This window comes from Vigna unguiculata, chromosome 3, assembly GCF_037176805.1.
Source record: "Vigna unguiculata cultivar grain cowpea cultivar isolate G323 ecotype 2 chromosome 3, ASM3717680v1, whole genome shotgun sequence".
NCBI lineage: Eukaryota > Viridiplantae > Streptophyta > Magnoliopsida > Fabales > Fabaceae > Vigna > Vigna unguiculata.
Window position 1 is genome coordinate 59,665,297 of NC_140794.1, and position 23,695 is coordinate 59,688,991.

Here is a 23,695-nt window from a genome sequence, read left to right on the forward strand (position 1 = left end):
AAAGTCAGAGATTGTACTCTAATATTATAGTTTAAAATAGTATGACCAAGTTAATTTATTTAACTGTATTTGAAATTAGAATTCATGTTTTAAACAGTTTAATCCATGATTTTAATTTGATAATCCACACTTAGAAAACTATTAAATACAAATTTCAATTGATCGTCCCTAATTTCAATATTAAATTTGTGATTTAAATAACTTTCTACAAACTAAAAGATTTACTCATGTATAGTTTCACGTTTCATAACATAATCTACCTTGTCATCTACCATGATCATTTTAAATTCCATTCATGTAAATAATAATATATTAAATATATTTTTCGTTTTCAAACTATTTTAAAAAATTGTGTTCGTCTCTAAACAAAATGTATATTTATTTCATCCTACATTTCATTCCAAACTATCTTAATTACAACAAAAGCAATGAATCTAAGAACAACTAAAGGATGCAATGAAACTCTTAGCAACAAAAGGTATCAAGCAACTAAGCAAAGGAAAAAGGAATCAAAGCAAGTGTCAAGGAAAAAACAATGGTTCATGATTTTTAGTAGGGGTGATCATGAATTGGATTTTTAATGATCCAATCTACATATATTTTGGATCCAAATAATTGGATTAGATTTTCGACCCAAATCTATTTTTTCAAAAAAAAAGTAGATTGTATTTTTTTAAAAATTCATATCCAAAATATTTAGATCAAGTTTAAATCCAGATCTAAATATTTGGATCAAGTTAAAAATCCAAAATTTATTTTTCATAAAATAAATTCAAATTTATTTTTTTAAAACTTGTTCCATAGGGCTGACACCATAAAATTTGGCAAATTTTTTGTCAGGGCCAACTAGGCCAAATTTCAGCATGGGATGAACTTGGATGACTTTCGAACGAATTTCGGTCGGAGACGACGTGACCAAATTTGGGCCAAGGTCAACTTGACAAAATGTTACTCGAGATCGACTTGACTGGATTCTACTGAATTTCGACCAGGGACGATTTTGCCTAATACGACCAAATTTTGACCAGAGCCGACTTAAGCCAAATATGACCATATTTGGGTCAGGGCCTGATCAATCAAATTTCGGTCAGGGTTGACTCCACTAAATTCGTCGGCTGGGACCGACTTGACTGAACATGGCTAATTTTCGATCACAACTGACTAAGTTAAATATAGTCAAATTTCGTTCGGGACTTACTCGACCGAATACGAGTAAATTTGGGCTAGTGTCGACTCGACCAAATTTTGATCATGACCAACTCGACTGAATTTGGCCAAATTTAGGTCAGGATCGACTCGCCTAAATATGACCAAATTTCGGTTGCGATCGACTTTGCTGAATACGACCAAATTCAGGCCAGGACCAACTCAGTCAAATTTTGGTTGAGGCCGACATGACCGAATTTTGACCGGAGCCGACTCAACTGAATTCGACCGAATTTCAGTCGTGGCCAACTCAGTTGAATACGGCCAAATTTTGATTGTGACTAACTCATTTGAATATGGCCAAATTTCATCCTAGGCCGTCTCAGCCGAATACGACCAAATTTGGGCCAGAGTCGACTCGGCCAAATCTCAATTGGGGCCAACTTGATTGAATTCGACCGAATTTTGGCTGGAGCCAACTAGGCTAAATACAACCAAATTTTGGTCGCGATTGTCTCGACCGAATACGATCAAATTTTGTCCAGGTCGACTCAGCCCAATGTAGTCAAATTTGGGTCGGGGTGAACTCAACCGAATACTTCCAAATTTTGTCTAGGACCAGTTGGGCCAAATTTTGTATAGGGTTACGCCAACTCAATCAAATACGACTAAATTTGGGCTAGTCTGTCTCAACCTTTAGCCTAACCTAACCAAAAATATAAACTGAAATTTTGGATTGGATATTTTGGATTATCCATTTTGAAAATCTAGATTTAGAGTATGTATATACAAACCATAAAATATATAAAATGTAGATCAGATTGATATCCAAATCCAATAAAACGGATTGGATTTTTAATAAAATAAATATTAAATGGATTGGATCATAGCAAAAATGGATTGGATCATGAAAATTGGAATTTTTGCCCACCCTTAGTTTTTAGTAGCAACCTCCTCCTACAACTCTCTTGGTTTACATTCAATAAGGTCAAGTGGTGCTATATTGTAGTTGATGGTCAAGTAAGATTTCTGTCATTAAAAAATAAAGAATAATATCATGTAATATTATAGTGGATGTTAGATTAGAAAAAAAAAGAGTAAAAGTTATTTACATGTCATTTCATCTCACAATTGTATGTATGAGGGTGAGAATAAAACTCTTCCACAAATTCGTCGTCACAAATAACTTCAAATAAGCATAAAGAAACATGTAAAATCCACCCTTTTCATTTTATGCACATGACGTGGAAATAGAAAGAACATTAATCTTAATCTTGTGTCTAGACAAAAAATTTTAACAATTCCAAGAAATTGAAATATATAGTATTTGAATTACTTGAATTTTTTTAACTTTTTAAATAGTTTGTTTATATGAAATAGTTAAAATATCTTAGATTTCAATTTTTTTATTTGGATAAATCAAATTTATATTTTAAGCCTAACTCAAATCAATCATTGCGTTCGAGTTGAGTTAGCTCGACCTTCGATCTAAGACGATTCGTCTTTGTTTCGACCCGGATCAACTCAGTTCGACATTTGACTCAGGTTGATTCGACTTGACATTTGGCTTGAGTTGATTCGTCTTGACATTTGGCCTAAGTCGATTTGGCTTGACATTTGGCCTGAGCCGACTCAGCTTGACATTTGGCCTGAACTGACTCAGCTCGACTATCAACCTTGGTCAACTCGACTCAATCTTCGACCCAAGCCGACTTGACACTACCTTCGGTTAGGTCAGCTCAACTAGATATTCAACCTAGGCCAACTCACCTCAACATTCGGCCAAGGTCGATGCAACTTACTTTTGACCAAGACTGACTCAATTCGACTCAACCTTCAACCCAATTCGACTCAACCTTCGACCCAATCCGACTTGACACTACATTCGATTAGGTTGGCTCAACTAGATATTCAACCTAGACCAACTCACCTCAACATTCAGCGAAGATCGACACAACTTACTTTTGATCAAAACTAACTCAACTCGATATTTGATCCAAACTATCTAGGCTTGACCTTAGCCTGGACTAACTCAATTTGACTTTTGCCTCAGGCAAACTTAGCTCGATCGGTCTGAATCGACTCAGCTCTTTATGAATCAACTTCTTAGACTTGTGGACTTATTTGCATAATGACCAATGAGATATTCCACACTTGTGAAATTTGAATTTTCTTTTTGTTTAATAAATTTCAAATTCTATTATTTTAATTATTTTTAATACCTTCTTAGAATTTTTCAACTTTTTTTTTTTAATTTTCTCGTCTAAACAAATCAATTTACTTAAAAGAATTCAAAATTTTCAAATAAATAAACTGTTCTTTTAAATTTTCTGATCCAAATACAATATAAAGTAAATTTCCGAATGTATTCCCCTTTCTTACACTCCTTCCGCACATTTGTACTCACCCACTCTCACCCCTATCAACATCTTTTCTACACGCTCTTTCCTTCATATTCTATCATTGTCTTTCAAGTCCTGATACATTATCTCGTTCTCTTTCATTTTCACTTTCTCTATACGTTTTTCTTAACAACTTGAATTTGATCTATCGTAATGTCACGGAAGCCATAAACTGAAATGTCAACGGCTAAAATTAACAAAATAATGAACAAATATGCAAGTTCAGTATTCCACTAAGTGGACGAATTATTTAACGAGAAGAAATATTCAGAAGCTTATACATTGAGTAATGTTACACGACTCTATTACGTCTTAAGTGTAAGCCAAAAAGGTCGTCCACTACTACTACTACTTCATGTAATTGTTTTCAGTAACCCTTTAAGCTTTAGTTATATTTACGAGGGTCCTCTCATAAATAGGAAGAAACACATATATATTACTATATCCTACTTTTGGGATGTCACACCCTTCAACAAAAACACACCAACAACACCAACTACCAGAGTCAGAACCATAGGGATGGCAACAGATTCAGGTTCACGCATTCTACCTGTCTGATTTGGTCTTCCAAGGCGTGACCGTTCTCCTAAGTATTCATGCAAAAGATTGCTCAGAGTGTCTAGTTGATGCAAGATTTGACGTTGTCCTCGTGCAATAACTAACACCTATTTTAAAAAATAATAATTAAAATAAGAAACTAAATATGTCTTATTGCTCCATGCAGTATTTCAAAGTAGAAAATTGTGATTGATGTTGTCTGAAATGAAGAGAGATGGGAGGTACTGAATGGAAATGTTTGACAGGATCACTTAAAATCTAACATAATATCCAACTAGCTTTTAGGATGATAAGTTCACACCCGCATAAATATTTACTCCTAGTTTAATTATTTTTTTATTTAATAAATCAATTTCTATTTTAATTGAATAATTTAATTTAATATTTTATTATTACTTAGAATTGCTAAAAGGTTGTAAAGTAAAAAGTGGGTGAAAATCATTTTTTACTATAAGGAACCATATATGTTGTTCAACAGAATATGGAAAATGGGTAAATGACATTATTAATCTTCATTAAATTATTCCTAATTACTTTAAATAATATTTAATGACTTGGATTTTAAGACTATAAATTGTTGTATTTTTCATTTAAAAGTATCTAAATATATTCCTCAACACGGGCAAGACTACATCTCAACAATACCTTATACAAATTTATCTTCATCTTTATCTTTTCCCATCCATACGAAGTTCCTTCACATCATGTTCTATCTCAGTTGAGACATAGTACGCATCTTTACACTCAGTAGACACATGCACAGTATGCATATGATATGTGTAGTGTAGCATATAGCACTATCATGGTGTGTTTGGAAGGTATGAAATTGGGAGGAATGAAAAGAGAGAAGGTTTCTTTCCTTTCACTGATTTTTAGCACTTAAAAAAGGAAGGAAGGAAAATAATTGACCCATCTATATAGTCTATCCTTCTAATTAAAGAAAAAGAAACTTTTGAAATTAAAAGACTAATTTATTCATATCTTTAGGTTCTCAACCTTTATTATTATGGCCATTTGTTTCATTTTATTATTTAACTTTTTTTTTGCCTTCCGTCTTATTTCCTAAGAAAAAATCTACAAGATCTTCTACTCTTTCTCTTTCTTTCATAAACCAATCATGTCACGTGAATTAAAAAATCAGGGGACCAACCTCGTCCATCAGGGGAGACTCTTTCGCCAATTGAGAAGAAGATGAAGAATTAGGCAGCAATGATCCAGTCAATGAACCATTACCTAATCCAGTTACAAACAAGGAAGTGGGGCCTGAGCCATTACTGGCCTCAGCCTGTGAAGCCAAGTTTTGTTGACTGGCCGAAACTTTTTTGCTAGCAAACTTTGAATTCAATTCTTCAATACGGGAGGTGAATTCATCCATTCTTTCATTTAATGTGGAAATTTGATCAGAAAGTTGAGTGATGACCCCCTAGAAACTCAAAAGCAAATATCAGTAGATGAATCATTTAGATGGATAGAAAATTAAACTTCATAGCCACAAAGGCAAACATTTATTACTTGTAACACCTATATGCCAAAACACCATGTGAATATAATTTCCATAAAATTTTAATATACATCTTTTTTTGAAGTTTCTGGCCAATATTCACTACAAATATATCTTTCAACATTTCTTTCTATGGACTCAACAAGTACTTTTCCATGTTCCACAAAGTAAGACACAACAAGTGATACATTGATAAATGAAGAGGCTAAAATGATTGCAATTAAATGATTTTTCAAGGAAAATATATATATTACATTGTTAGCAATCGATGCAGGAGATTCAAGAGTTCTTCCATCGAATCTTCTGTTATTTATAGCAAGTTTAGTCAGCTTAGGTAGAATCTTGTCCCTTTGAGTCGAATATGAGTGTGAAATACCACTACAGAAAACAAAATGAGAAGAACATGACAAAAACCTTCCTTTAACATTCTTTTAATCAGATTCTGAAATTCTTATTCCAAATATGAAAAACAAGTAGAAGTAATACCATTATTCTTTTTAAGAGAGGACAAATACGTAATGGAAGTTAATAATTACCGATTAAGATACTTCATCCTTCTATCTGCAGAAGCTCTGGAAAGGGCTTCTTTGGGGCTTGAAACTACGTCATCATCTATGCTGAGTTTTGACTTAAGATCGTCTGGCAATGCCTGCAGTTTGATCAGATTAGAGATTTAGTGTATAAACATTAAAACAGCAAATAAAAAGGTTAAATGATGGCTCATACCATCACATCGTTCACAAGCTTTTCTAGCTGAATTTGTTCAATATAAGTGCGAGGAACATAGGAACCATCCAATCCCAGTTTCTCTGCTACAAACTTGCAATAGATCCTGTCTTTCCCTTGCACCTTGAAAACAGGATAAATAAGTATTTAGCGAATGACAACAAAAAGAAACAAACACAAACATTTAATAGGCATGGGCATGTGTCTCGACCTCCATGCACCCCCCAGGCCTAGCCAAAAGCATTGAAGTGCTTAGGCTTAAATAAGTGCCCGAGGGCTGGAATATGTTACTGTGTTAATGTTATGTTTAAACCTAGTCCAGGACCAACCTAATACCATCTAACAAGGACACATGGGACCAACAAACACTAGAAAATAAGTTAATAAGGATACGTGAAGGATATTTACAATAAAACACAATAACAATGCCAACGGGAAACAAATAAGACGATCATTTTAATAGATACATTTGTTATTATTAATCTTAATGCAAAGATAACATTTTGTATTGAAATGATATGCTCTAAAACATTTTATGCAGATTCACATAGGAAATAGGTGAGGGCAAATGGTAAATGGAATTATTATGGTCTCTGATGGAAGTAGTACCTTTTGACAAGGTTTGAAAACGAAGGTAAAAAAAGAAAGAATAAGACTAACAGTAAACTATTATAGCAAGGTAACATTAAACTTAGATGAGAACAATTTTGGTCTGTTAGTCTTGTACTGTCACCTGACTGTATGGCAATTTATTACAAAAATTCTACAACTAATTAGACAGTTTTCTATAATCGCTATTCTTAGGATGGACAGTTTGAAAAAGCTACATTTGTAAGTATATTAACTGATTTGCAGCCAAAAATCTACCTTTTCTTATTGTTAGCAGACTTGGACCAGATCAGTCTGTTGAACTGATTAACCTGGTATCCAGAGTAATAACCAGTCCGGTCCATGTATTAAATCCAGTTCTTCTTGTATGTATTCAACCCATGCTGGCCCCATCAAAATGCTTGAAAATTGGACTCAACCTTGATGAACCATTGATCCAGTTCTTCTTTAAATACTAGATTTTTACACTTGATATTCAACCCTGATGAACCATTGATCCAGAGTAATAACCATGTATTCAAACCATGCAGGCATCATCAAGTGCTTGAAAAACCATTAAGAACCACTGATCCAGTTCTTCTTTAAATACTAGAATTTTGTACTTGCTATTCATTTACTGCCTTGCACACCACACGAAATGGCTTGCCCTCTGCTCCACAGGACATTGTGATGTTGAAAGGCTTCTTAGAGAAATGACGAATTTTAAAAAACTGCAGTGTGCTAAGGATAGTTTACCGGGACCACAGGATATTTAGGCGAAGAACAACCAATATTTAATACTTAATATAAAATGGTTCATGCAGTTCAATTAGCCACCAGTCCCATTCTAATAACGCTGCCTTTTCTACTCTTGAGATCATGATTCGCTCTAACAAGCCCAAATTTTACTAACAAAATAGGTCATATATGAGTATACTACTCTATTGTAAAATGAGTGTCATTAGTAAGTTAATGTACCGGTTGTCTACAAACCAGTGTCACTCATCTATTGGAGTTAGTTATTGTGTAGCTGTCTATTGACAGTTGTCACTAGTTTGTTTGCATGTATAAAAGCTTTTGCTGTAACTGCTCAAATGTAAGTGATTCGTTTTTCCATTCATTCAAATACAAAACTTCAATTTTACTTTCTAAATTCTTTTCAACTTCGATGATACCAACAGTTTGCCAATCCTAGATGAACAAATTTTCTTCATTGCATTTACCAATGGCTGCTTCTCCTTAGTAACCTTCTCACATTCAATTCCCAGAAAACTTGATGAGAAAACTCTCTCCTTTGGTGTAAACGTGTAAAACCTCTAATCAAACCATGTCATTATCATTTTGTCACTGCTCCAGATATTCCTCTTCGTTAGTTACTCTGGCAAATACAGATGCTGGAATTCTCAATTTTACATTCGTTTCTCAGGGAGTGACGATATGACTATTTTCAAAAATAAGCTCAAGCACAAACATGACACATGTTCCAGGTTGCATTCCTTGTGTAATACCTACCTTTGAGCCTAACATTAATTACCTACCTATTGCCTTGAGAAAAGGAAGATGTTTTGTACTAAGTATCCTATTTCTCAATTTATGTCCACTAAACACCTTTTTGTACAAGACCAAAGTTTCTCTCTATCATTGACAGAATTACAATCCCCACATCAGTTCAAGAGACATTCAAAGATAAGAATTGAGATCAAGTCATAAATGAAGAGATGATTGCCTTACAAAAGAATAAGACTTGGAAGATTGTTGATTGACCACAAGATAAAAAGGTTGCATTCAGGGGGATCTACTCAATGAATTATAGGTTTGATTACACTAGATCTGTACGATGCGATATTAGTTGCAATAGGATATACTAATACCTATGAAGTTGATTATTATGAGACGTTTGTTCCAATGACAAAGATAAATACACTAAGTGGATCATCCTCTCATTGGCAAAACATTTTGAATAGGAGCTATAATAGTTTGATGTAAAAAATATTGTTTGGCATGGACATCTAGAAGAAGTTTACATAGAGATCACACTAGGCTGTGGATCTATCCAAAAGAGGAATAAGGTACACTAGTTGAAGAGAACCCTACATCGATTCAAGCAATCACCCTATGTTTGATTTGGGAGACTTACTTAGACTGTGATTTGGGAGACATAGGTTATGTTGTGAGTGTGGTTAGTCAATTCATGAATCATCCATAGGAGCGATATTTGCAGGCTGTCAATAAAATTCTTCAATACTTGAAGTCAATTCTAGGAAAGAGATTGTTGTTCAAGAAGGACGGAAAATTAAATATGGAGATGAATATTGATGCAAACTATGTTCAGTTAGTTCTTGATAGGAGATCCATCTAAAAATATTGCATGTTCTAGTATAAAAAGTGAATGATCTTAAAGTGAAAAGAGAAGAATCTATGACTCTCTTTTGTGATAACTAATCAGCTATTAGTATTGTTCACAATCTAGTCCAACATGATAGGACCAAACACATAGGGATAGAGATTTATTTGCAAAAGGAACTTTCCACGAAGCAGTTTCAAGATCTTACATGCAAGCTGTTAAATATAGACATCCATTCATCAACTTGAGGAGGAGTATAGAATTACGAGGAGATACTTAGTTATTGTGACTATTGAGACATTGTAGGGATACGATGAGTTATTTATTACTAATTATAATATTTATTTGTAGGGTGGTAGAGTTTTACATAATGAATCCTCTTGTACTGCTTTCATCAAGAATTTGAATAAAAATTTCTTCTCTATTTTTAATCTCTTCACTAACTTTTTCAAGAGTAAGGAAATATAAAAAGTTAAGACTACTTGTCACATAACAATCAACAAGCATAAAAGGTATGTAAGGAATGATACAAACAATATGTTGTTATACCTGAACATATGTGCGATTCAGTTGTTCTAACCAATCAGTTTTTATGGTCACTTTATCATCACGAAAGATATGGCTGCTTCTTTTCAGTATAGATGCAATTGTGTACCCTAAGGCCATCAACCCTCCAAGAAGGCGCACACTGACCTCAAAAGTAATTCTAGGAGATATTATGAATGGACTATCTGTCACCCATTCCTGAAACAAGAATGCATTACCATTACAGACGTTTTTCAGTAATTTTGCTTCTAGGTGCAAAATTGTCAGCAAATCTCAAGCTCAAAAGGAAGGAGGATGTTGAAAGATAAGATCTTCAAAGCCCTGAGTTTAAAAACTTCAATGTCAATACTATCCTCCACTGTGAACAACAATTTTTTCAAATATTTGTTAATCTTCTTGAAGCAAAAATCACATTCCTTTTATCCACTGTTTTTTAGAAGCACAATATGCATATATGCATAAAATGTCACAACAAAACCATAGCTAAAACAAAAAAGAGAAAGAAAAGAAAATAATTCCTCACATCATTAGAAAAGGCATCAACTAAATAACAGGTTTGAGACAAACAATTTACTGAAGGCAGTAAAAGAAGGAAAATATGTGGGAGTATATGTTTCATTAATTTCAAGAACTCAATTTGCAAGAAATCTGTTGTAGGTATGTACACTGAAAAACATTTTGAAAGTTTAAGTTTTGAAAATTTATCTAAGGTTTTCTTTTTGTCTTTCATAGCTCATTTCTGATAGAACCACGAAAAGTACACTGGAACAAGACTCTGTCATGTGAATCTTTATTGCTTTATTTCCAATTCTGCACCTACCAATGTAGTAGGCACAGAAATGGCATAGAATTTTACAGTGTTTCCCCCACTGAAGTTGTTCGAGAGAACCTCACTCTCCACAATTCTCCTGAATATTTTCTTTTCCCCGAAAAACCTTCCCACCCACAACTAACCCTGGAATATTCATAATAGTCTGTTACAGCTGGCACACTCCCTTGTTTATTTCTTCTCTTATATACTATACCAAACCTATCAATTTCATTAAGTCACAATACCATGAAGTTGTTGTACTGCAACTATGCAAGAGGCTAAATAGGCTATTTTTTTATTATTATAATAGGTTTTTAAGAAAATTGTAAATAAGTAAACAATATTATTAGTGAAATATTGGCATAAACTAAATGTCCAAAGTACACATTTAGTTAAAAAAACTTAAGAAAATATTTAACAAAAACTTATTCATAAACTTTCAATATGACGTTTACTAAATTAAGCTCAAAGAACTTATTTTTATCATCTTTTCCCTGAAGCTTATTGAAATAGTTTAAAAAAAAATTATAGGGACCATAAACATAACATCTTTCACAAGTTCAATTAAGTTTTGTATGAGTTCTTACAACCCCTTCAAAATTATGCCTTGTTTGCTAGACATTCTCTTAAAAATTGATATAACTATAACAATCGGATAGTTTTCCATCACTTAACCTCAAACATGAGATTGTACTTTCCATCACGGTTTCTCATTCTCAAATATGATTGACAAGCTTCAGGGTCTTCCCCAGGCGGTAGAAGAAATATATCATACGTCTCCTCTTTGGTTTCAGTATGCTGTGCAGCAATAATTTCCTTGATTTGATCAACTGTCACAGTTCTTGCTGACTAGAACAACCAACACAATGTATCATCAAGAATTCACTTAAAAATATAAAGTACCTTACTATGATAGCATAGGACATCACCTTCAATATGTATGTGGGATTTTGAAATCCAGAGAATGGATTAAATTTGTTAATGATTTTTAGATGTGCTGTTTGGAGATCTGGCTCAATATAAGCTTTATACATAGGATATACCTACAAAGGGAAACAAAAATGATTGGTCTTACATTATGCAAGTTTTCAACACTCCTAAAAACTAACATGGGATCAGTAAAAACCGTTTCAGAGATTTGGTGAATTATTTCTTCAGGCTCTTGACCAGCACGGTGGATGTCCCGTAATACACGCTTAACAAGGTCAAAATGAACTCCACCCGTGACAGAAACACGAAGATCAAGCAAAGGCCTTAATTTTTCACTTAAGGCATAGATGCCTTCTATGATTACAATACGAGAGCTTGGGACTTCAATAGTCCTGTAAAGAAAATAGTAGAAAAGAAAACAACGAAATAAACATAAATGTAACAAGATCTGGGGTTGGAATAATATGATGCTAATTCTAGTACTCATGTGTCTCCACATTTACATATTTTCTCCTGTGCCTCTTGCGTGTCTGTGTGGATTTCCAAAGGTAGACGCGTACATAGGTGGCCATTTACACATGCTAAGCGATAACAATGGAGAGAGAAAAAAGAGGTGCTAAGGGTAATAATATAAGAAGAGGGACCAGGGGTGGAGAGAAAACTACAATATATTGTTTGAATGTGGACTATTTATTGAGCGGGTGTTTGGCAATGTTTCCAATAAGAACCCCTCTTGTTATGTTTAGTGTTAAGTGATTTCATTTATACTCAAAAATCACCCTTTATAAAAATAAAAATAAAAAGTATATTTTTAGAACTTTGCTTATTAACATCTCTTATTATACTGTATCTCTAAACATCCTTAACAAATCTAATAACTTGATCCATATAAACATTGTTGAATATCATTAGCTTTGGTATTCTCTTTTCCACGTTTCTCTAATTTGTGAGAATAAACCTAGATAGAACAACTAGAAAATAGGCAATTGCACATCATTAAAATGATAAAATTAAAAAGGTACACAACCTGTATCCTATGCGAGAACTAGACTTGAAATCATATACTGGAACTTGAACAGGCTTCCCTGCTTTAAGACCCTGTATATTTTCAAGCAAGGTATCATAATCCGTCAACCGAGGGTCTGTTTCAAATAACAGTGACATTAGAATCTAGTGTTTCATAACATTCCTTCCTATTTCTTGAACATTGACTAATAAGATTACCATGTAAAACTATTGCTTAGAAACGAAAATAATAAATTAGATTAGATATTACGAGAAACATGTCCATATTGCCAATAATAGATGATAAGGCTGTCTATATGTGTGTGTGTATTACGTGAAGGATGCAAAAGAATGAGTAATTGAGTAATATTTAGAGAAAATTACATTGGGATACCATGAAGTTTTCTCAAACTACACTTACACTATCTATTTTTTTTCATCATTACCATGACTTCCTTAAAAAGGGTCCATGTATAATGTAACGAGGGGAGACATGTGTAATGGTTTTAAACGTAAATGGGTACATGGGTAAAGTGAAACGGGGTGCAATGTAATGCCTTTTAAACAATGAGGAGGTTTGTGTAGAATTTAAAAGGAAAAAAAAAAAAAACGGAGTGTCAATGTAATTTGAGTAAAACTCAAGGGCTATTAGTGTAATTTACACTAATATATTAGGCCAGCAAAGGAGACTTGGAAATTATGACAATGTATTTGGAGTCTCCACAGATGTCAATAAATTTCAAGATTAAAAATTTGTTTTGTCTAAGTCTGAGCTTGGAAATTGATTATGAATGACTTTTGTACATCAAAGTGAATGCTAGTAGCACTAGCTTTTGCGCTTTTCACTTCATGAATGTGAATTTTAAGGTGTTTAACGAGTTTCCAAGAACACTGCAATTGAGGTGAAATGATTATAGGATTATTAGGCAAGCAATATTATAGAGATAGCCATTGACACACCTGTTACCGTCCATAGAAAACCTGAATATTAAGCTGTATATTTGAAAATTGCTAAAAAATAGCTTGAGATTGACCTTGGAAAAATCAACAAAAACGTGCATGAAATCATTTGTGGACTTGGAGAATACCAAAAAAAAAAAACATAGATTATTGAACGTTGCTTTAAAAGAATACAATACATCTAATGAAAATGAAAGTATAAGTTTATAACATTATAGTTACTACATAATAGTCATACAAAGAGCATAAAGAGAAATAAACACATATCACTTTGTTTTCTACTCTGAACCCTATTTTTTTCCCTCTATTTCTTAAGTAAGTTTATGTTTTCTTAACTGCATAGCAATTGTGCAGCAGCAGAAATAACTTTGTTAATAAAAGTTCTCACTCATACTCACGAGTAACACGAAGTAACACTCAGTAACACTCAGACAAAATAATAAAACTCTGCAAAATCCTAAGTGAAACAAGAAATATAGATGTACACAGTCATCATAGATTACTTAAAAGTAAATAAATGAAGAGAACTCACCATCAAAGTTTCCATCAATAATTCTACTAGAATCGTTATAATTGTCCATTGTTATGACAGCTATGCTTGGCATAAAATTGAGGATCTTCTCAGTGAAAACAGTTTTCCCTGCTCCAGATGGACCTGCAACTCCTACTAATATGATTCCATCGTTCTTTTGAGCCAGTAATTGGCACGCACGAATGAATATGAAAAATCCTTTCTCAAATGACAGTGAATCTTGGATAGGAACAATTTCATAGCGATCAGAATCCTTTCTTTTAACCACTTGAACCTGATCTCGCAATAGACGTCGTCGAGGTGAGTCAGCACCAAAAACAGTATCTTGTGCCATTACAGAAACCAGAGATGTTTAAGCCATATGCTGCAAAAAAAAGGGAAAATGGCAATGAAAGTTGCTCGGAAAAATACAAACCAAACATGAACAAATAATGACTCAGAACTGCATAAATTGCACATGGAATCAAGAGATGGAATTTGACAATTCCAAACACATAACACAAACAAATTGTCATTCTCATACTACGTTTTTACCTTTTCAAAGAAAAAGGGGGAGAAATACATATTTCCACTAAAATATAACTACAAAATGCATGAGAAAAGAATACTGAATCAAGATCCTAAACCTTTTTTCTTGGCCCAAAATTTTAGTACCCAAGAAGGTTGAAAGAATCATAAAGAAACACAATGATAAAAAAAAAAGGCTGAAAAACATTACGGGAATTGACTTCAAATATTCAACCAAAAATAGCACATGGAATCAAGAGATGGAATTTGACAATTCCAAACACATAACACAAACAAATTGTCACTCTCATACTACGTTTTTACCTTTACAAAAAAAAAGGGGGGAGAAATACATATTTCCACTAAAACATAACTACAAAATGCATGAGAAAATAATACTGAATCAAGATCCTAAACCTTTTTTCTTGGCCCAAACTTTCAGTACCCAAGAAGGTTGAAAGAATCATAAGAAAACACAATGATAAAAAAAAAAGGCTGAAAAACATTACAGGAATTGACTTCAAATATTCCACCAAAAATGTATTATATAGGACCATAAAATTGAAGTAAATATGATGAAGCAAAACGGTGAAGAAATTTGAGGACAAACATCTGTAAAAGTACCGGTAAATAAAATGAAACAGAGAAATCAAACCTCTGGAAAAGTGAAGGAATTCGGAAACTTTGTTATCATAGTGTTTTTTTACACTAGATTTAAGTACCAGCTAATTATCATCTGAACCGTTATATATAGGGTGTTATCCATTTAGTAATTTCAACAATTTTATCATTTAATAAATGAAAAATAATTTATTAAGTAAAATAGATAATTAAATAAGTTTTTTATTTCAAAATGATTGAATATTTTTTTTTAAATAACGAATACATAATCTTTTAAATATTATTTTACAAAATTATATATATTTTTATTTTTTATTTTGTTACGTTTTTAATTAAATTATTTTATAAAAATAGAATATTATAAAATTACATGTATATATATATATATAATATATACATATTTTAATATAGTCAAAATATGAATATAGTTAAATTTTTTATTTCCTTTTTTCCTTAAAGACTTTTAAATAAGAATTAAAGGATTTCCCGCGGCAAGGTCAAGGTCTTTCAGACGTAGCTGCTTAATAGTTATTCCGTCTTGCGCCTTTCTTTGGGTGGGTCCGGCGCGGCGCTACCGCCTGGTTCTACCTTTCTTGAAGATAGTCAACGTGTCAGACCCATTAGACTTCTAAATCTGTTTCTCCTTTTTTGTCATTTCTTTCCAATCTCTCCCTCTCATTTTTGTAAGGATAATAATCCTAGTCAGGTTTTTATCAACCCACATCTCTATCTATACTATTATATTAATTAACCTATTAACCTATTACTACTAATCTCCTTCTTATCACAATTCTCATATATCTGTATTTATATCTAACAATATCATTTGCTATTACTAGCAATACTTATGACTTAATTAAACAAATGCACAGAACAATTTAAGAAATTAATTAACTATCTTAAATTTAACTATATACTTGATTTAAATAAGTTTCTTTGGGTGTGACAAGATTATAAAGATTCCCTAAACTACTTGGTGTAAGTAAGTACAGTTTTTTTTAAATATTTGCTAAATTAAAACCCAATTAATATATTCACCAAAAACACAAAAACAATTAGTGCGGGTGGTCCAGGTGATGGAGAAGGCAGTTTCTTTTTTTCTTGCAAACAGCACAAGTGGTCTAAATTAAAACAGCTCAGCAGTTTCCTTTTAGAGAATTCTATACTCTTCCGAAACAGCAGCCCCATTTACAGCTTCTACAACGATCATGTTGCTCGAATCTTGCACGTTGTTATTCACCAGCATCACACCAGAAGTTTACGTATAACTAATTCAACGCGTTTCACACGATTCAACTAACAATAATATCTACTCCAACAAATTCAAAACACTCACGGTTGCAGTAATTATTTCCCTCGTCTTAAACCTTTTGGTCCATTTCTTCCATAAGTGTAATTTAATTTGAAAATCACAAACTATTAACAAGAGTAAGAAAGTAACTAAACTCACAGAATCATAGAGGAGAGAATCAAACAAGTAAAACAATCCAAACAATTAGAACGAAAATAGAACCGTGCTATTACCAGCACAACCTCATCAAAACTGAGACATCTTCTTCCGTACCTTGAATTTTCAGGAATTGAAATGTAACAGGCTCCTCTTCACTTCACAGGCTTCGAACAGAGCACTAGCAACTAGCAGATGGAAAAATAGAGAGGGGAAGTTTGAGATGGGAAGAGAATAATGGTTTTGGGAGGAGAAAATAAGCAAAGAGAAGACGACAAAGAATTTTGACGCGATACTCTTTCTTCCTTCAGACAGATGAAGAGGGAGGACAAGATATTTTGTCCATTCAATGTGATCTAACGGCTTCAAATTCGTTCACCCTTCTCAGCCTTATTTCACAGTTAGCTGGTTATATGGGCCTAGAGCCCAGTGACCAAGGAGAGGATATTAAGGGCCCAAAGCCAAACTCGGCCCGTAGGAGAAAATAACAAACAAAAAATGGTTTTTTTTCCTGCATTTTCATACTTTCAACTCTATTACATACATTTTTTTATGTTTCAGATTATATTTCAATTTATATAATTTAAAATAAAAAAAATAAATTATACATTTTAAAATACAAAACAAATACATTTTTATTTTACATTTCAGAATATAAAATAAAAATAAAAATGATTATAAGAATTTTATATTTTAAATTATACCATTTAAAATACAATAATATATGAAAACATATCATATAAATATTTTGTGAAATTTAAAACATATATGTTTTTAATAAAATAATAAGAATTTTATAAGTTAAAAAATAAAATGTTTATAAGTTATATAAAAACAAAAAATATAAATGCTTCGGATAAAATAAAAACTATGATCTGAAGAACATATACCTTTTTGAAAACATTAACGTCATGTTTATTAAAAATTAAAATGAATATTGTTATTGAGTACAAGTGCATATTCATAGGTATGTAAAAAACATAAACAAACATTTATGCAGTAACTTACTTCTTAAAATAACATAAATAAGTAATTATGCAATGAATTTAATGTTCATCCTTGGAAAATAAAAACATTCAATAAATAGTTCATATAACCATTTTAAAGTTTTAAATAAAAACACTGAATAAATTGTTCACCAAAGTAGACTGCGATTTGATTCAAGTTTTAAATCCTGAGGGTTAATGTACCTACCCAGCATTTTAATATATTGGACACCTTTCAATTACATTTTGAATGGGTCATTATCAATAATATTAGTAAATAACCATACAAAACAGACATGGTAACCACTTAGTTGTATTTTAATTAAATGTGATGCGGATCACACCTGACAAATAATTATTTTATCATTTTTCTTCTTTTCTTTGTTGTCATTTAAGTAAGAATCTCTGTAACAAACAGTAATACCTTAATTTATATTGACTCTAGTACTTTCTATTACAATTTTTTTATTTTAGGTTAAATTATAATTTTGGTCTCCATTTTATAGTAAAATGTCAATTTGATCCCTCTATTTTTTATCTCAATTTGATTTCTATGACTAAATTTAGTCATAGTTTTTAATTAAGTGCAACAGTAAAATGTTGTTAGTGTATTTTTGTTTTTTGGTTAAATTATATTTTTAGTCTCCACTTTCGTAGCAAAATTTGAATTTGTTCCCTCAAATATTTTTTTATCTCAATCTGGTCCCTATTTTGATAAATTTGACCCAATCAAGTCCTTTCCGTTAGTGGTGTAGTAACGGTGTTAAATGGGGTGTCACATGTCAGTTTCTGAATTTTTTGAATTTTTTATTTTTCAACTTTTTTTAAAATTTTTTGATTTTTTTTATTTTTCTAAAATATTAAAAAAAGTTACCACGTGTCAAGCTGACATCGTGCCACGTGGCAGTGACAGTGTCACATGTCACTATTATGCCAGGTGTCATTTTTTCATTATCAAATTAGTCCCTGTATTTTAATTTTTATCTCAAATTAATCCAAATTTTTGTAAAAATTGTGCAATTTTGTCCCCCTCCAAATTGAAACAAAAATTAACTTTTATATAAATGTTATACAAAATTTTTATTAAATTTGATTTTTTTATTCAAATTGATATTTTTATTATATATTTTTAACAAAACTATGACTAAATTGAGACAAAAATTAAAATACTGAAATCAAATTGAAAATAGGGAAATGACACCTAGCTTAATAATGACATGTGGCACTATCATTGCCACGTGGCATGATGTCAGCTTGACACGTGACAGATTTTTTAAATTTTTAAAAAATAATAATAATAATAATATCAAAAATCAAAAAAATCAAAAAATTCAGAAACTGACACATGACACCCCGTTTAACACGGTTACTACACCAGTAACGGAAAGGTTTTGATTGCATCAAATTTTCCAAGGTAAAAACCAAATTTAGATAAAAAAAAATTTGAGAGACCAAATTAATATTTTATTACGAAAATGGGACCAAATGTATAATTTAACTTTTATTTTAGTATTCTCAACCTTAGTTGATTATGTCATTTATAAGTGATCATACATTTAATTAGTGATCATGTGTTGAAATCAAGGTTATATCTTCTTACAATAAACTTTTCAAAGATTCAACCCATTAAAAATTCATCCGAAATGTTAAAATCTTAGTAAAAATAATAGTATTCAAAAATTATGAAACATTTTAGTTATTATCGTTACTAATCTCATCCACTAGCGGAACATAGACATGACAGAGGGGAGCCATGGCTCACCCATTGATTTTTTTTTTTACTTTATTTTTTACATGTTTAAAAAAATAATATTTTTATATTTTTATTATATTTATATTAATTTTAATGATTTTTATTTTATTTTATTTTTTATATATTTTGAAAAAATATATTTATATTTTATTACTTTATTTATATTAATTTAGTTTGAAAAAGTTTTTTTAAAATTTAAAAATCACATTTTTTCTCTCTATTATATTTTTTTTATAATTTTTCATTTGGCTTTTATCCTTTTTATGTCTCCATCTCTTTTTTTTTTTTTTATTTCCGTCTCAATTTTTACCATCAATTCTTTATTATTTTCAAAATCAAATTGTACTACGGCAAGATTGAAGAGTTAAAGAACATTTGGGCCGAACAATTTATTCTTTTGAGTAAGTTCATTTTTTATCTTTTTTTTTCCGAAGCAATATATTTTCTTCTTATATGAGACTTTTCTATGCTCTAGGCATATCTCAATCTCTTAGAGATCATAAAATCATGCTCTAATTGTTTATCAAACTCTTATTTATGTAGTTAAAGTTATTTTAGACTTTGAAGTTGTGTAATTGAGAGCAAGATTCGTACTCTATTATAAGGTAAGGGAAGCTAATCAATTATTAGTTTTCTTAAAATATTAAGTCTTGCTTTTAAGATTTAATTTGGAATATTCATAATTTTATCTTTTTGTAAATAGGTGAGAGGTGACAAATTTATATTAGAAAAATTATGGCAAAGAGTAGAATAATTGATTCTTTTTTTTTTCAAGAGAAAGAGTTGTGATGAAGATGAAAAAAATGCATCTACGTTATCTAAAATTGAGAAACTTTATGAAAATCCAAAACTTAGAAAAAACGAAAAACAACTCTCTAAGGTTCCTAAAATTACATATAAATAATTTGAAAATGCTTTAGAAGGTGATCACGTCTTCCAATTTGGTAATACATATAAGGTAACTCTTTTTTAATATATTATTGTTGATGATAAATTTTATGTTACTCTTTCATATATATTTAATATATTTATTGTCATATTGTTTGGATTCTATTGTCATGAGTGTTTATTTTGAATAAAAAAATATCTAAAAAACTGAAAATTTTTAATTAAAAAAAATAATTTATATATAACAAATATAATTTGCCCCCCCTAAAATTTGTGTTCAAGTTCCGCCACTGATCTCACCATATCTTAAATAACTTAAATATTATTATATAACATAATAAAAGATTGTAAGTACGGTAACTTATTGTTCCGACCACATGTGAGACAACATGGTTAGAATCAATCATTGAGTTTCAGAGATATTGTTCGTTTTGGAATGTGGATATCTGTCATAGTTTTATCTTTAAAAGACATCTTAGGGAGGAAGGAATGAGTATTTAAATTACATTTAATCTTAACTCCTAAGTGACCTAGAACTTATGAACTTAGTGGTTTTGTCGAAACACTTATATTATTGTTATTCGTCATATAATTAATCTTTTATGTTATTTTTTAATATTTTATTTATTAGTGTATATTTAAAAATTAAAAAAATTCTGACAATTGTAAATATCTAAAAAATGGTATTTTAAAAGTAATAGTGATTTAAAAATAGTAAGACTTAATTATTTAAATATTAAAAGGTTTTAGTATAATTAATTTTGTTATAGATGAGTTTCATTATTTTAAAGCACATTATTTATATAAAAAAAATAAAAGACGAATCTCACCTTCCCAGTTTTAAAAAAATATTAACAGAAAATTACGTTTATCCGTCACGGGCTTAAACAATGGCATTATCGCACCTATGTGTCTCTATTTTTAAAATATTTATATTGTATTATGAGTTAATGATACATGTAAATTGATTAAGTTAATATGTAAGAGAAAAACAAGAGTAGTAAGAAGTAGGGGTTTTCATTTATGAAAGTAATATGACAAGTTTCATCTGTTGATTGGCTTAAGGTGAATGGGCAAGTTAAAGGTTGTTTTGTTTTAGTTTCGTGTGTTGGTATTTTTAAAGAAAGTGGATAAGAATTGGATAAAGTTTTTTTTTTTTTGCTTTTTTATGGGTCATATATGCATTAAAGCATGTTTGGTGCGAGAGTTTTCAAAGGTTTTGGTTGGTTGGAGAATGATACTTCTTTAGTATTATGGTTTTTTGAATCAACATGTGGTTTTCTCTTAGAGGGAGATGACATTGATGCTTGCATTTTTGTAAGTATATGCAGTTTAAAGTTTTTCATGATTTTCGTAAAAATAAATCATTGTAACAATAGTTAGCTAATTTAGTTTTGGTGCATAGGAACAATTTAAGTAATTTAATGCTCTATCTACATGTATTTGTTTATATTTTGTTCATAATACATATAGTTTATTTATGGTTTGTAAAGTGTAATTTTTATCACGAGTTTTGAGTTGTTATCCATGTTTTGTATTTTTTTTATTTTAATAAATTTTCATGTAATGACAACTGATTAATGGACTATGGGAATGTTCACATATAACTCATATGTAAAAATTCATAATAATATCCAACATGACTTAATTGAGAAGAAGTAACTGTCAACGATAAAAACTACAAATACAATAAAAAGTAAAAATAGAGAAATAGTAATTAAACGTGTAGCAATTTTATACACAATATTTTAAAATAGCGGCTACTCTTCAAAATTTAGTTAACAATTATATTTTGAGAAATTAGTTAATAATGATATTATAAAAGATAAAATAATAATAAAAATTGTATGCTCACAAATAAGTATCTATCTATATATATATATATATATATATATATATATATATATATATATATATATATATATATAACTAATTGACTGCAGGTTAAGTGAAAAGTGAACGTATATATATCTCATATATACAAAGGGACCCATCTATAAAGAGATTTTTTTTTTCTGCATTTGTTTTTCAATTTTATTCTTTAAATCAATTTTAAATTAAAATAGTTATTTTATCAATATTATTTTTTAAGTATCCGTTTTGTTTAGACTATTTTTTCAATTTCACAGTTTTATTTTAATTGAACTACTTTTTATTTAGAAAATGATCTACAAAATTAATAAAAAACTACTTATAATAAAATTGCAAAATTTATTTATAATTGGACTGATAGCAACAATAATACTTTTTTTATCTATCTATATCTATACACGAAGGAAATTTTTATCTTGATGTCCACATTTATTTTCTAATTTTACCTTTAAATTTTTTTTAAATTAAAATAATTATTCTATCAATATTACCTCTTAAGTAAGTAATCGTTTTCGTTTGTTTAAATCTATCTGTTTTTTCATTTGACTATTTTTTTAAACTTAATTATTTCTTTAAATAAAAAATTCTTACAAAATAAATAAAAATTACTTATAATAAAATCATAATATATATATATATATATATATATATATATATATATAAAATTTAAAAATATAATCAAAAGAATAATATTAATTTTATCATTTTTTGATTTCTATAAAAAAAGGTATGTGTGTGTTTTAACTAGTAAATAGTAAAGTCATTTAATGTATTTTCTTGAATTTGGAAATGAGTTAAATAGAATAAAAAATCTAAAAAATGTAACACTCGAAAAAAAAGAAGAAGAAAGGAGTATTTCATATTTTGTTAGGAGGTATGCAACACGAAGAAAACGAATTATTGAGTTATTTTGAACTTTGAAATGGACACATACAAGTAAACAAATTTTGTTTGTTAAAATTTTGGAATTTATATAATTTATGCTATTATATAAAGAGAGTTTCTTCTACGTTAATACATCTTAAAAAAAATAAAATACAAAATAAAGGATGTTAAAGACACAATTTATCATCAAGTTGGCAAATGATTGATAAATTATAATGTAACATCATAATTAAGAAGTCAAATTTATAATACTTAACATAAGTTTGTTTGGAATAAAAATAATCTGTGACAAAGTTTTAGTTAGAAATATAATTTTAAAGGTTCAAATGTTTTATAAATAGGCAATGTTGCATTCGTTCCATGGATAAAGGAGTGTGCATGTATTTTGGAGGTTTAATTACTCGGATGGTACCACTTTGGTACAGGTATGTCAATCTGGTACCTGCTTATAAAAAAATATCAATTGCATCATAACTTTTGAAAAAGTGCTTTTAACGACGTGCCACGTGTCAGTTTGTGGTTTTCTTGATTTTTTTTAAAATTTTTTAAATTTTAAAAAAATAAAATAAAAGCGTCACATGTCAAGTCCCCGTGTGTGACATGTGGCATTGTCAGTGACATTGTCATTGCCACATGACATTGCAATACTACGTGTCAGTGTCACTGTCAAATGTTGATTTCGATTTA

The 23,695-nt window shown here is 30.4% G+C and overlaps 1 protein-coding gene across 2 annotated transcripts; it reads right to left on the bottom strand.

The window, feature by feature from the left end:
• Positions 1-3,769: 3,769 nt before the first annotated feature.
• On the bottom strand, positions 3,770-16,998 carry LOC114177332 (inorganic pyrophosphatase TTM1). Of its 2 annotated transcripts, XM_085670949.1 has the most exons (12): positions 16,742-16,998; positions 14,050-14,413; positions 12,580-12,694; positions 11,749-11,944; positions 11,552-11,665; positions 11,298-11,471; positions 9,815-10,009; positions 6,334-6,456; positions 6,144-6,256; positions 5,862-5,985; positions 5,257-5,529; positions 3,770-4,213 (listed from the first exon to the last, which is right to left on the bottom strand). In XM_085670949.1, exons 2-12 carry the CDS (start codon positions 14,381-14,383, stop codon positions 3,995-3,997), a joined length of 1,980 nt encoding a protein of 659 aa, XP_085527075.1. In that variant the 5' UTR covers positions 14,384-14,413; positions 16,742-16,998; the 3' UTR covers positions 3,770-3,994. The 2 variants fall into 2 exon arrangements, with proteins under 2 accessions (XP_085527075.1, XP_085527076.1); XM_085670950.1 differs by lacking the exon at positions 16,742-16,998 and having other exon boundaries at positions 12,580-12,650; positions 14,050-14,355.
• Positions 16,999-23,695: the final 6,697 nt, after the last annotated feature.

What these genes read in the sequence shown, in the direction of transcription:
- LOC114177332 (XM_085670949.1), bottom strand. Translation starts at nt 14,383, where the DNA reads ATGGCACAAGATACTGTTTTTGGTGCTGACTCACCTCGACGACGTCTA. An exon ending in TATTGATGGAAACTTTGATG is followed by an intron (nt 12,695 to 14,049) that starts GTGAGTTCTCTT and finishes TATTTGAAACAG; the next exon opens with ACCCTCGGTTGACGGATTAT. An exon ending in AGTTCTCGCATAGGATACAG is followed by an intron (nt 11,945 to 12,579) that starts GTTGTGTACCTT and finishes TTTTCTTTACAG; the next exon opens with GACTATTGAAGTCCCAAGCT.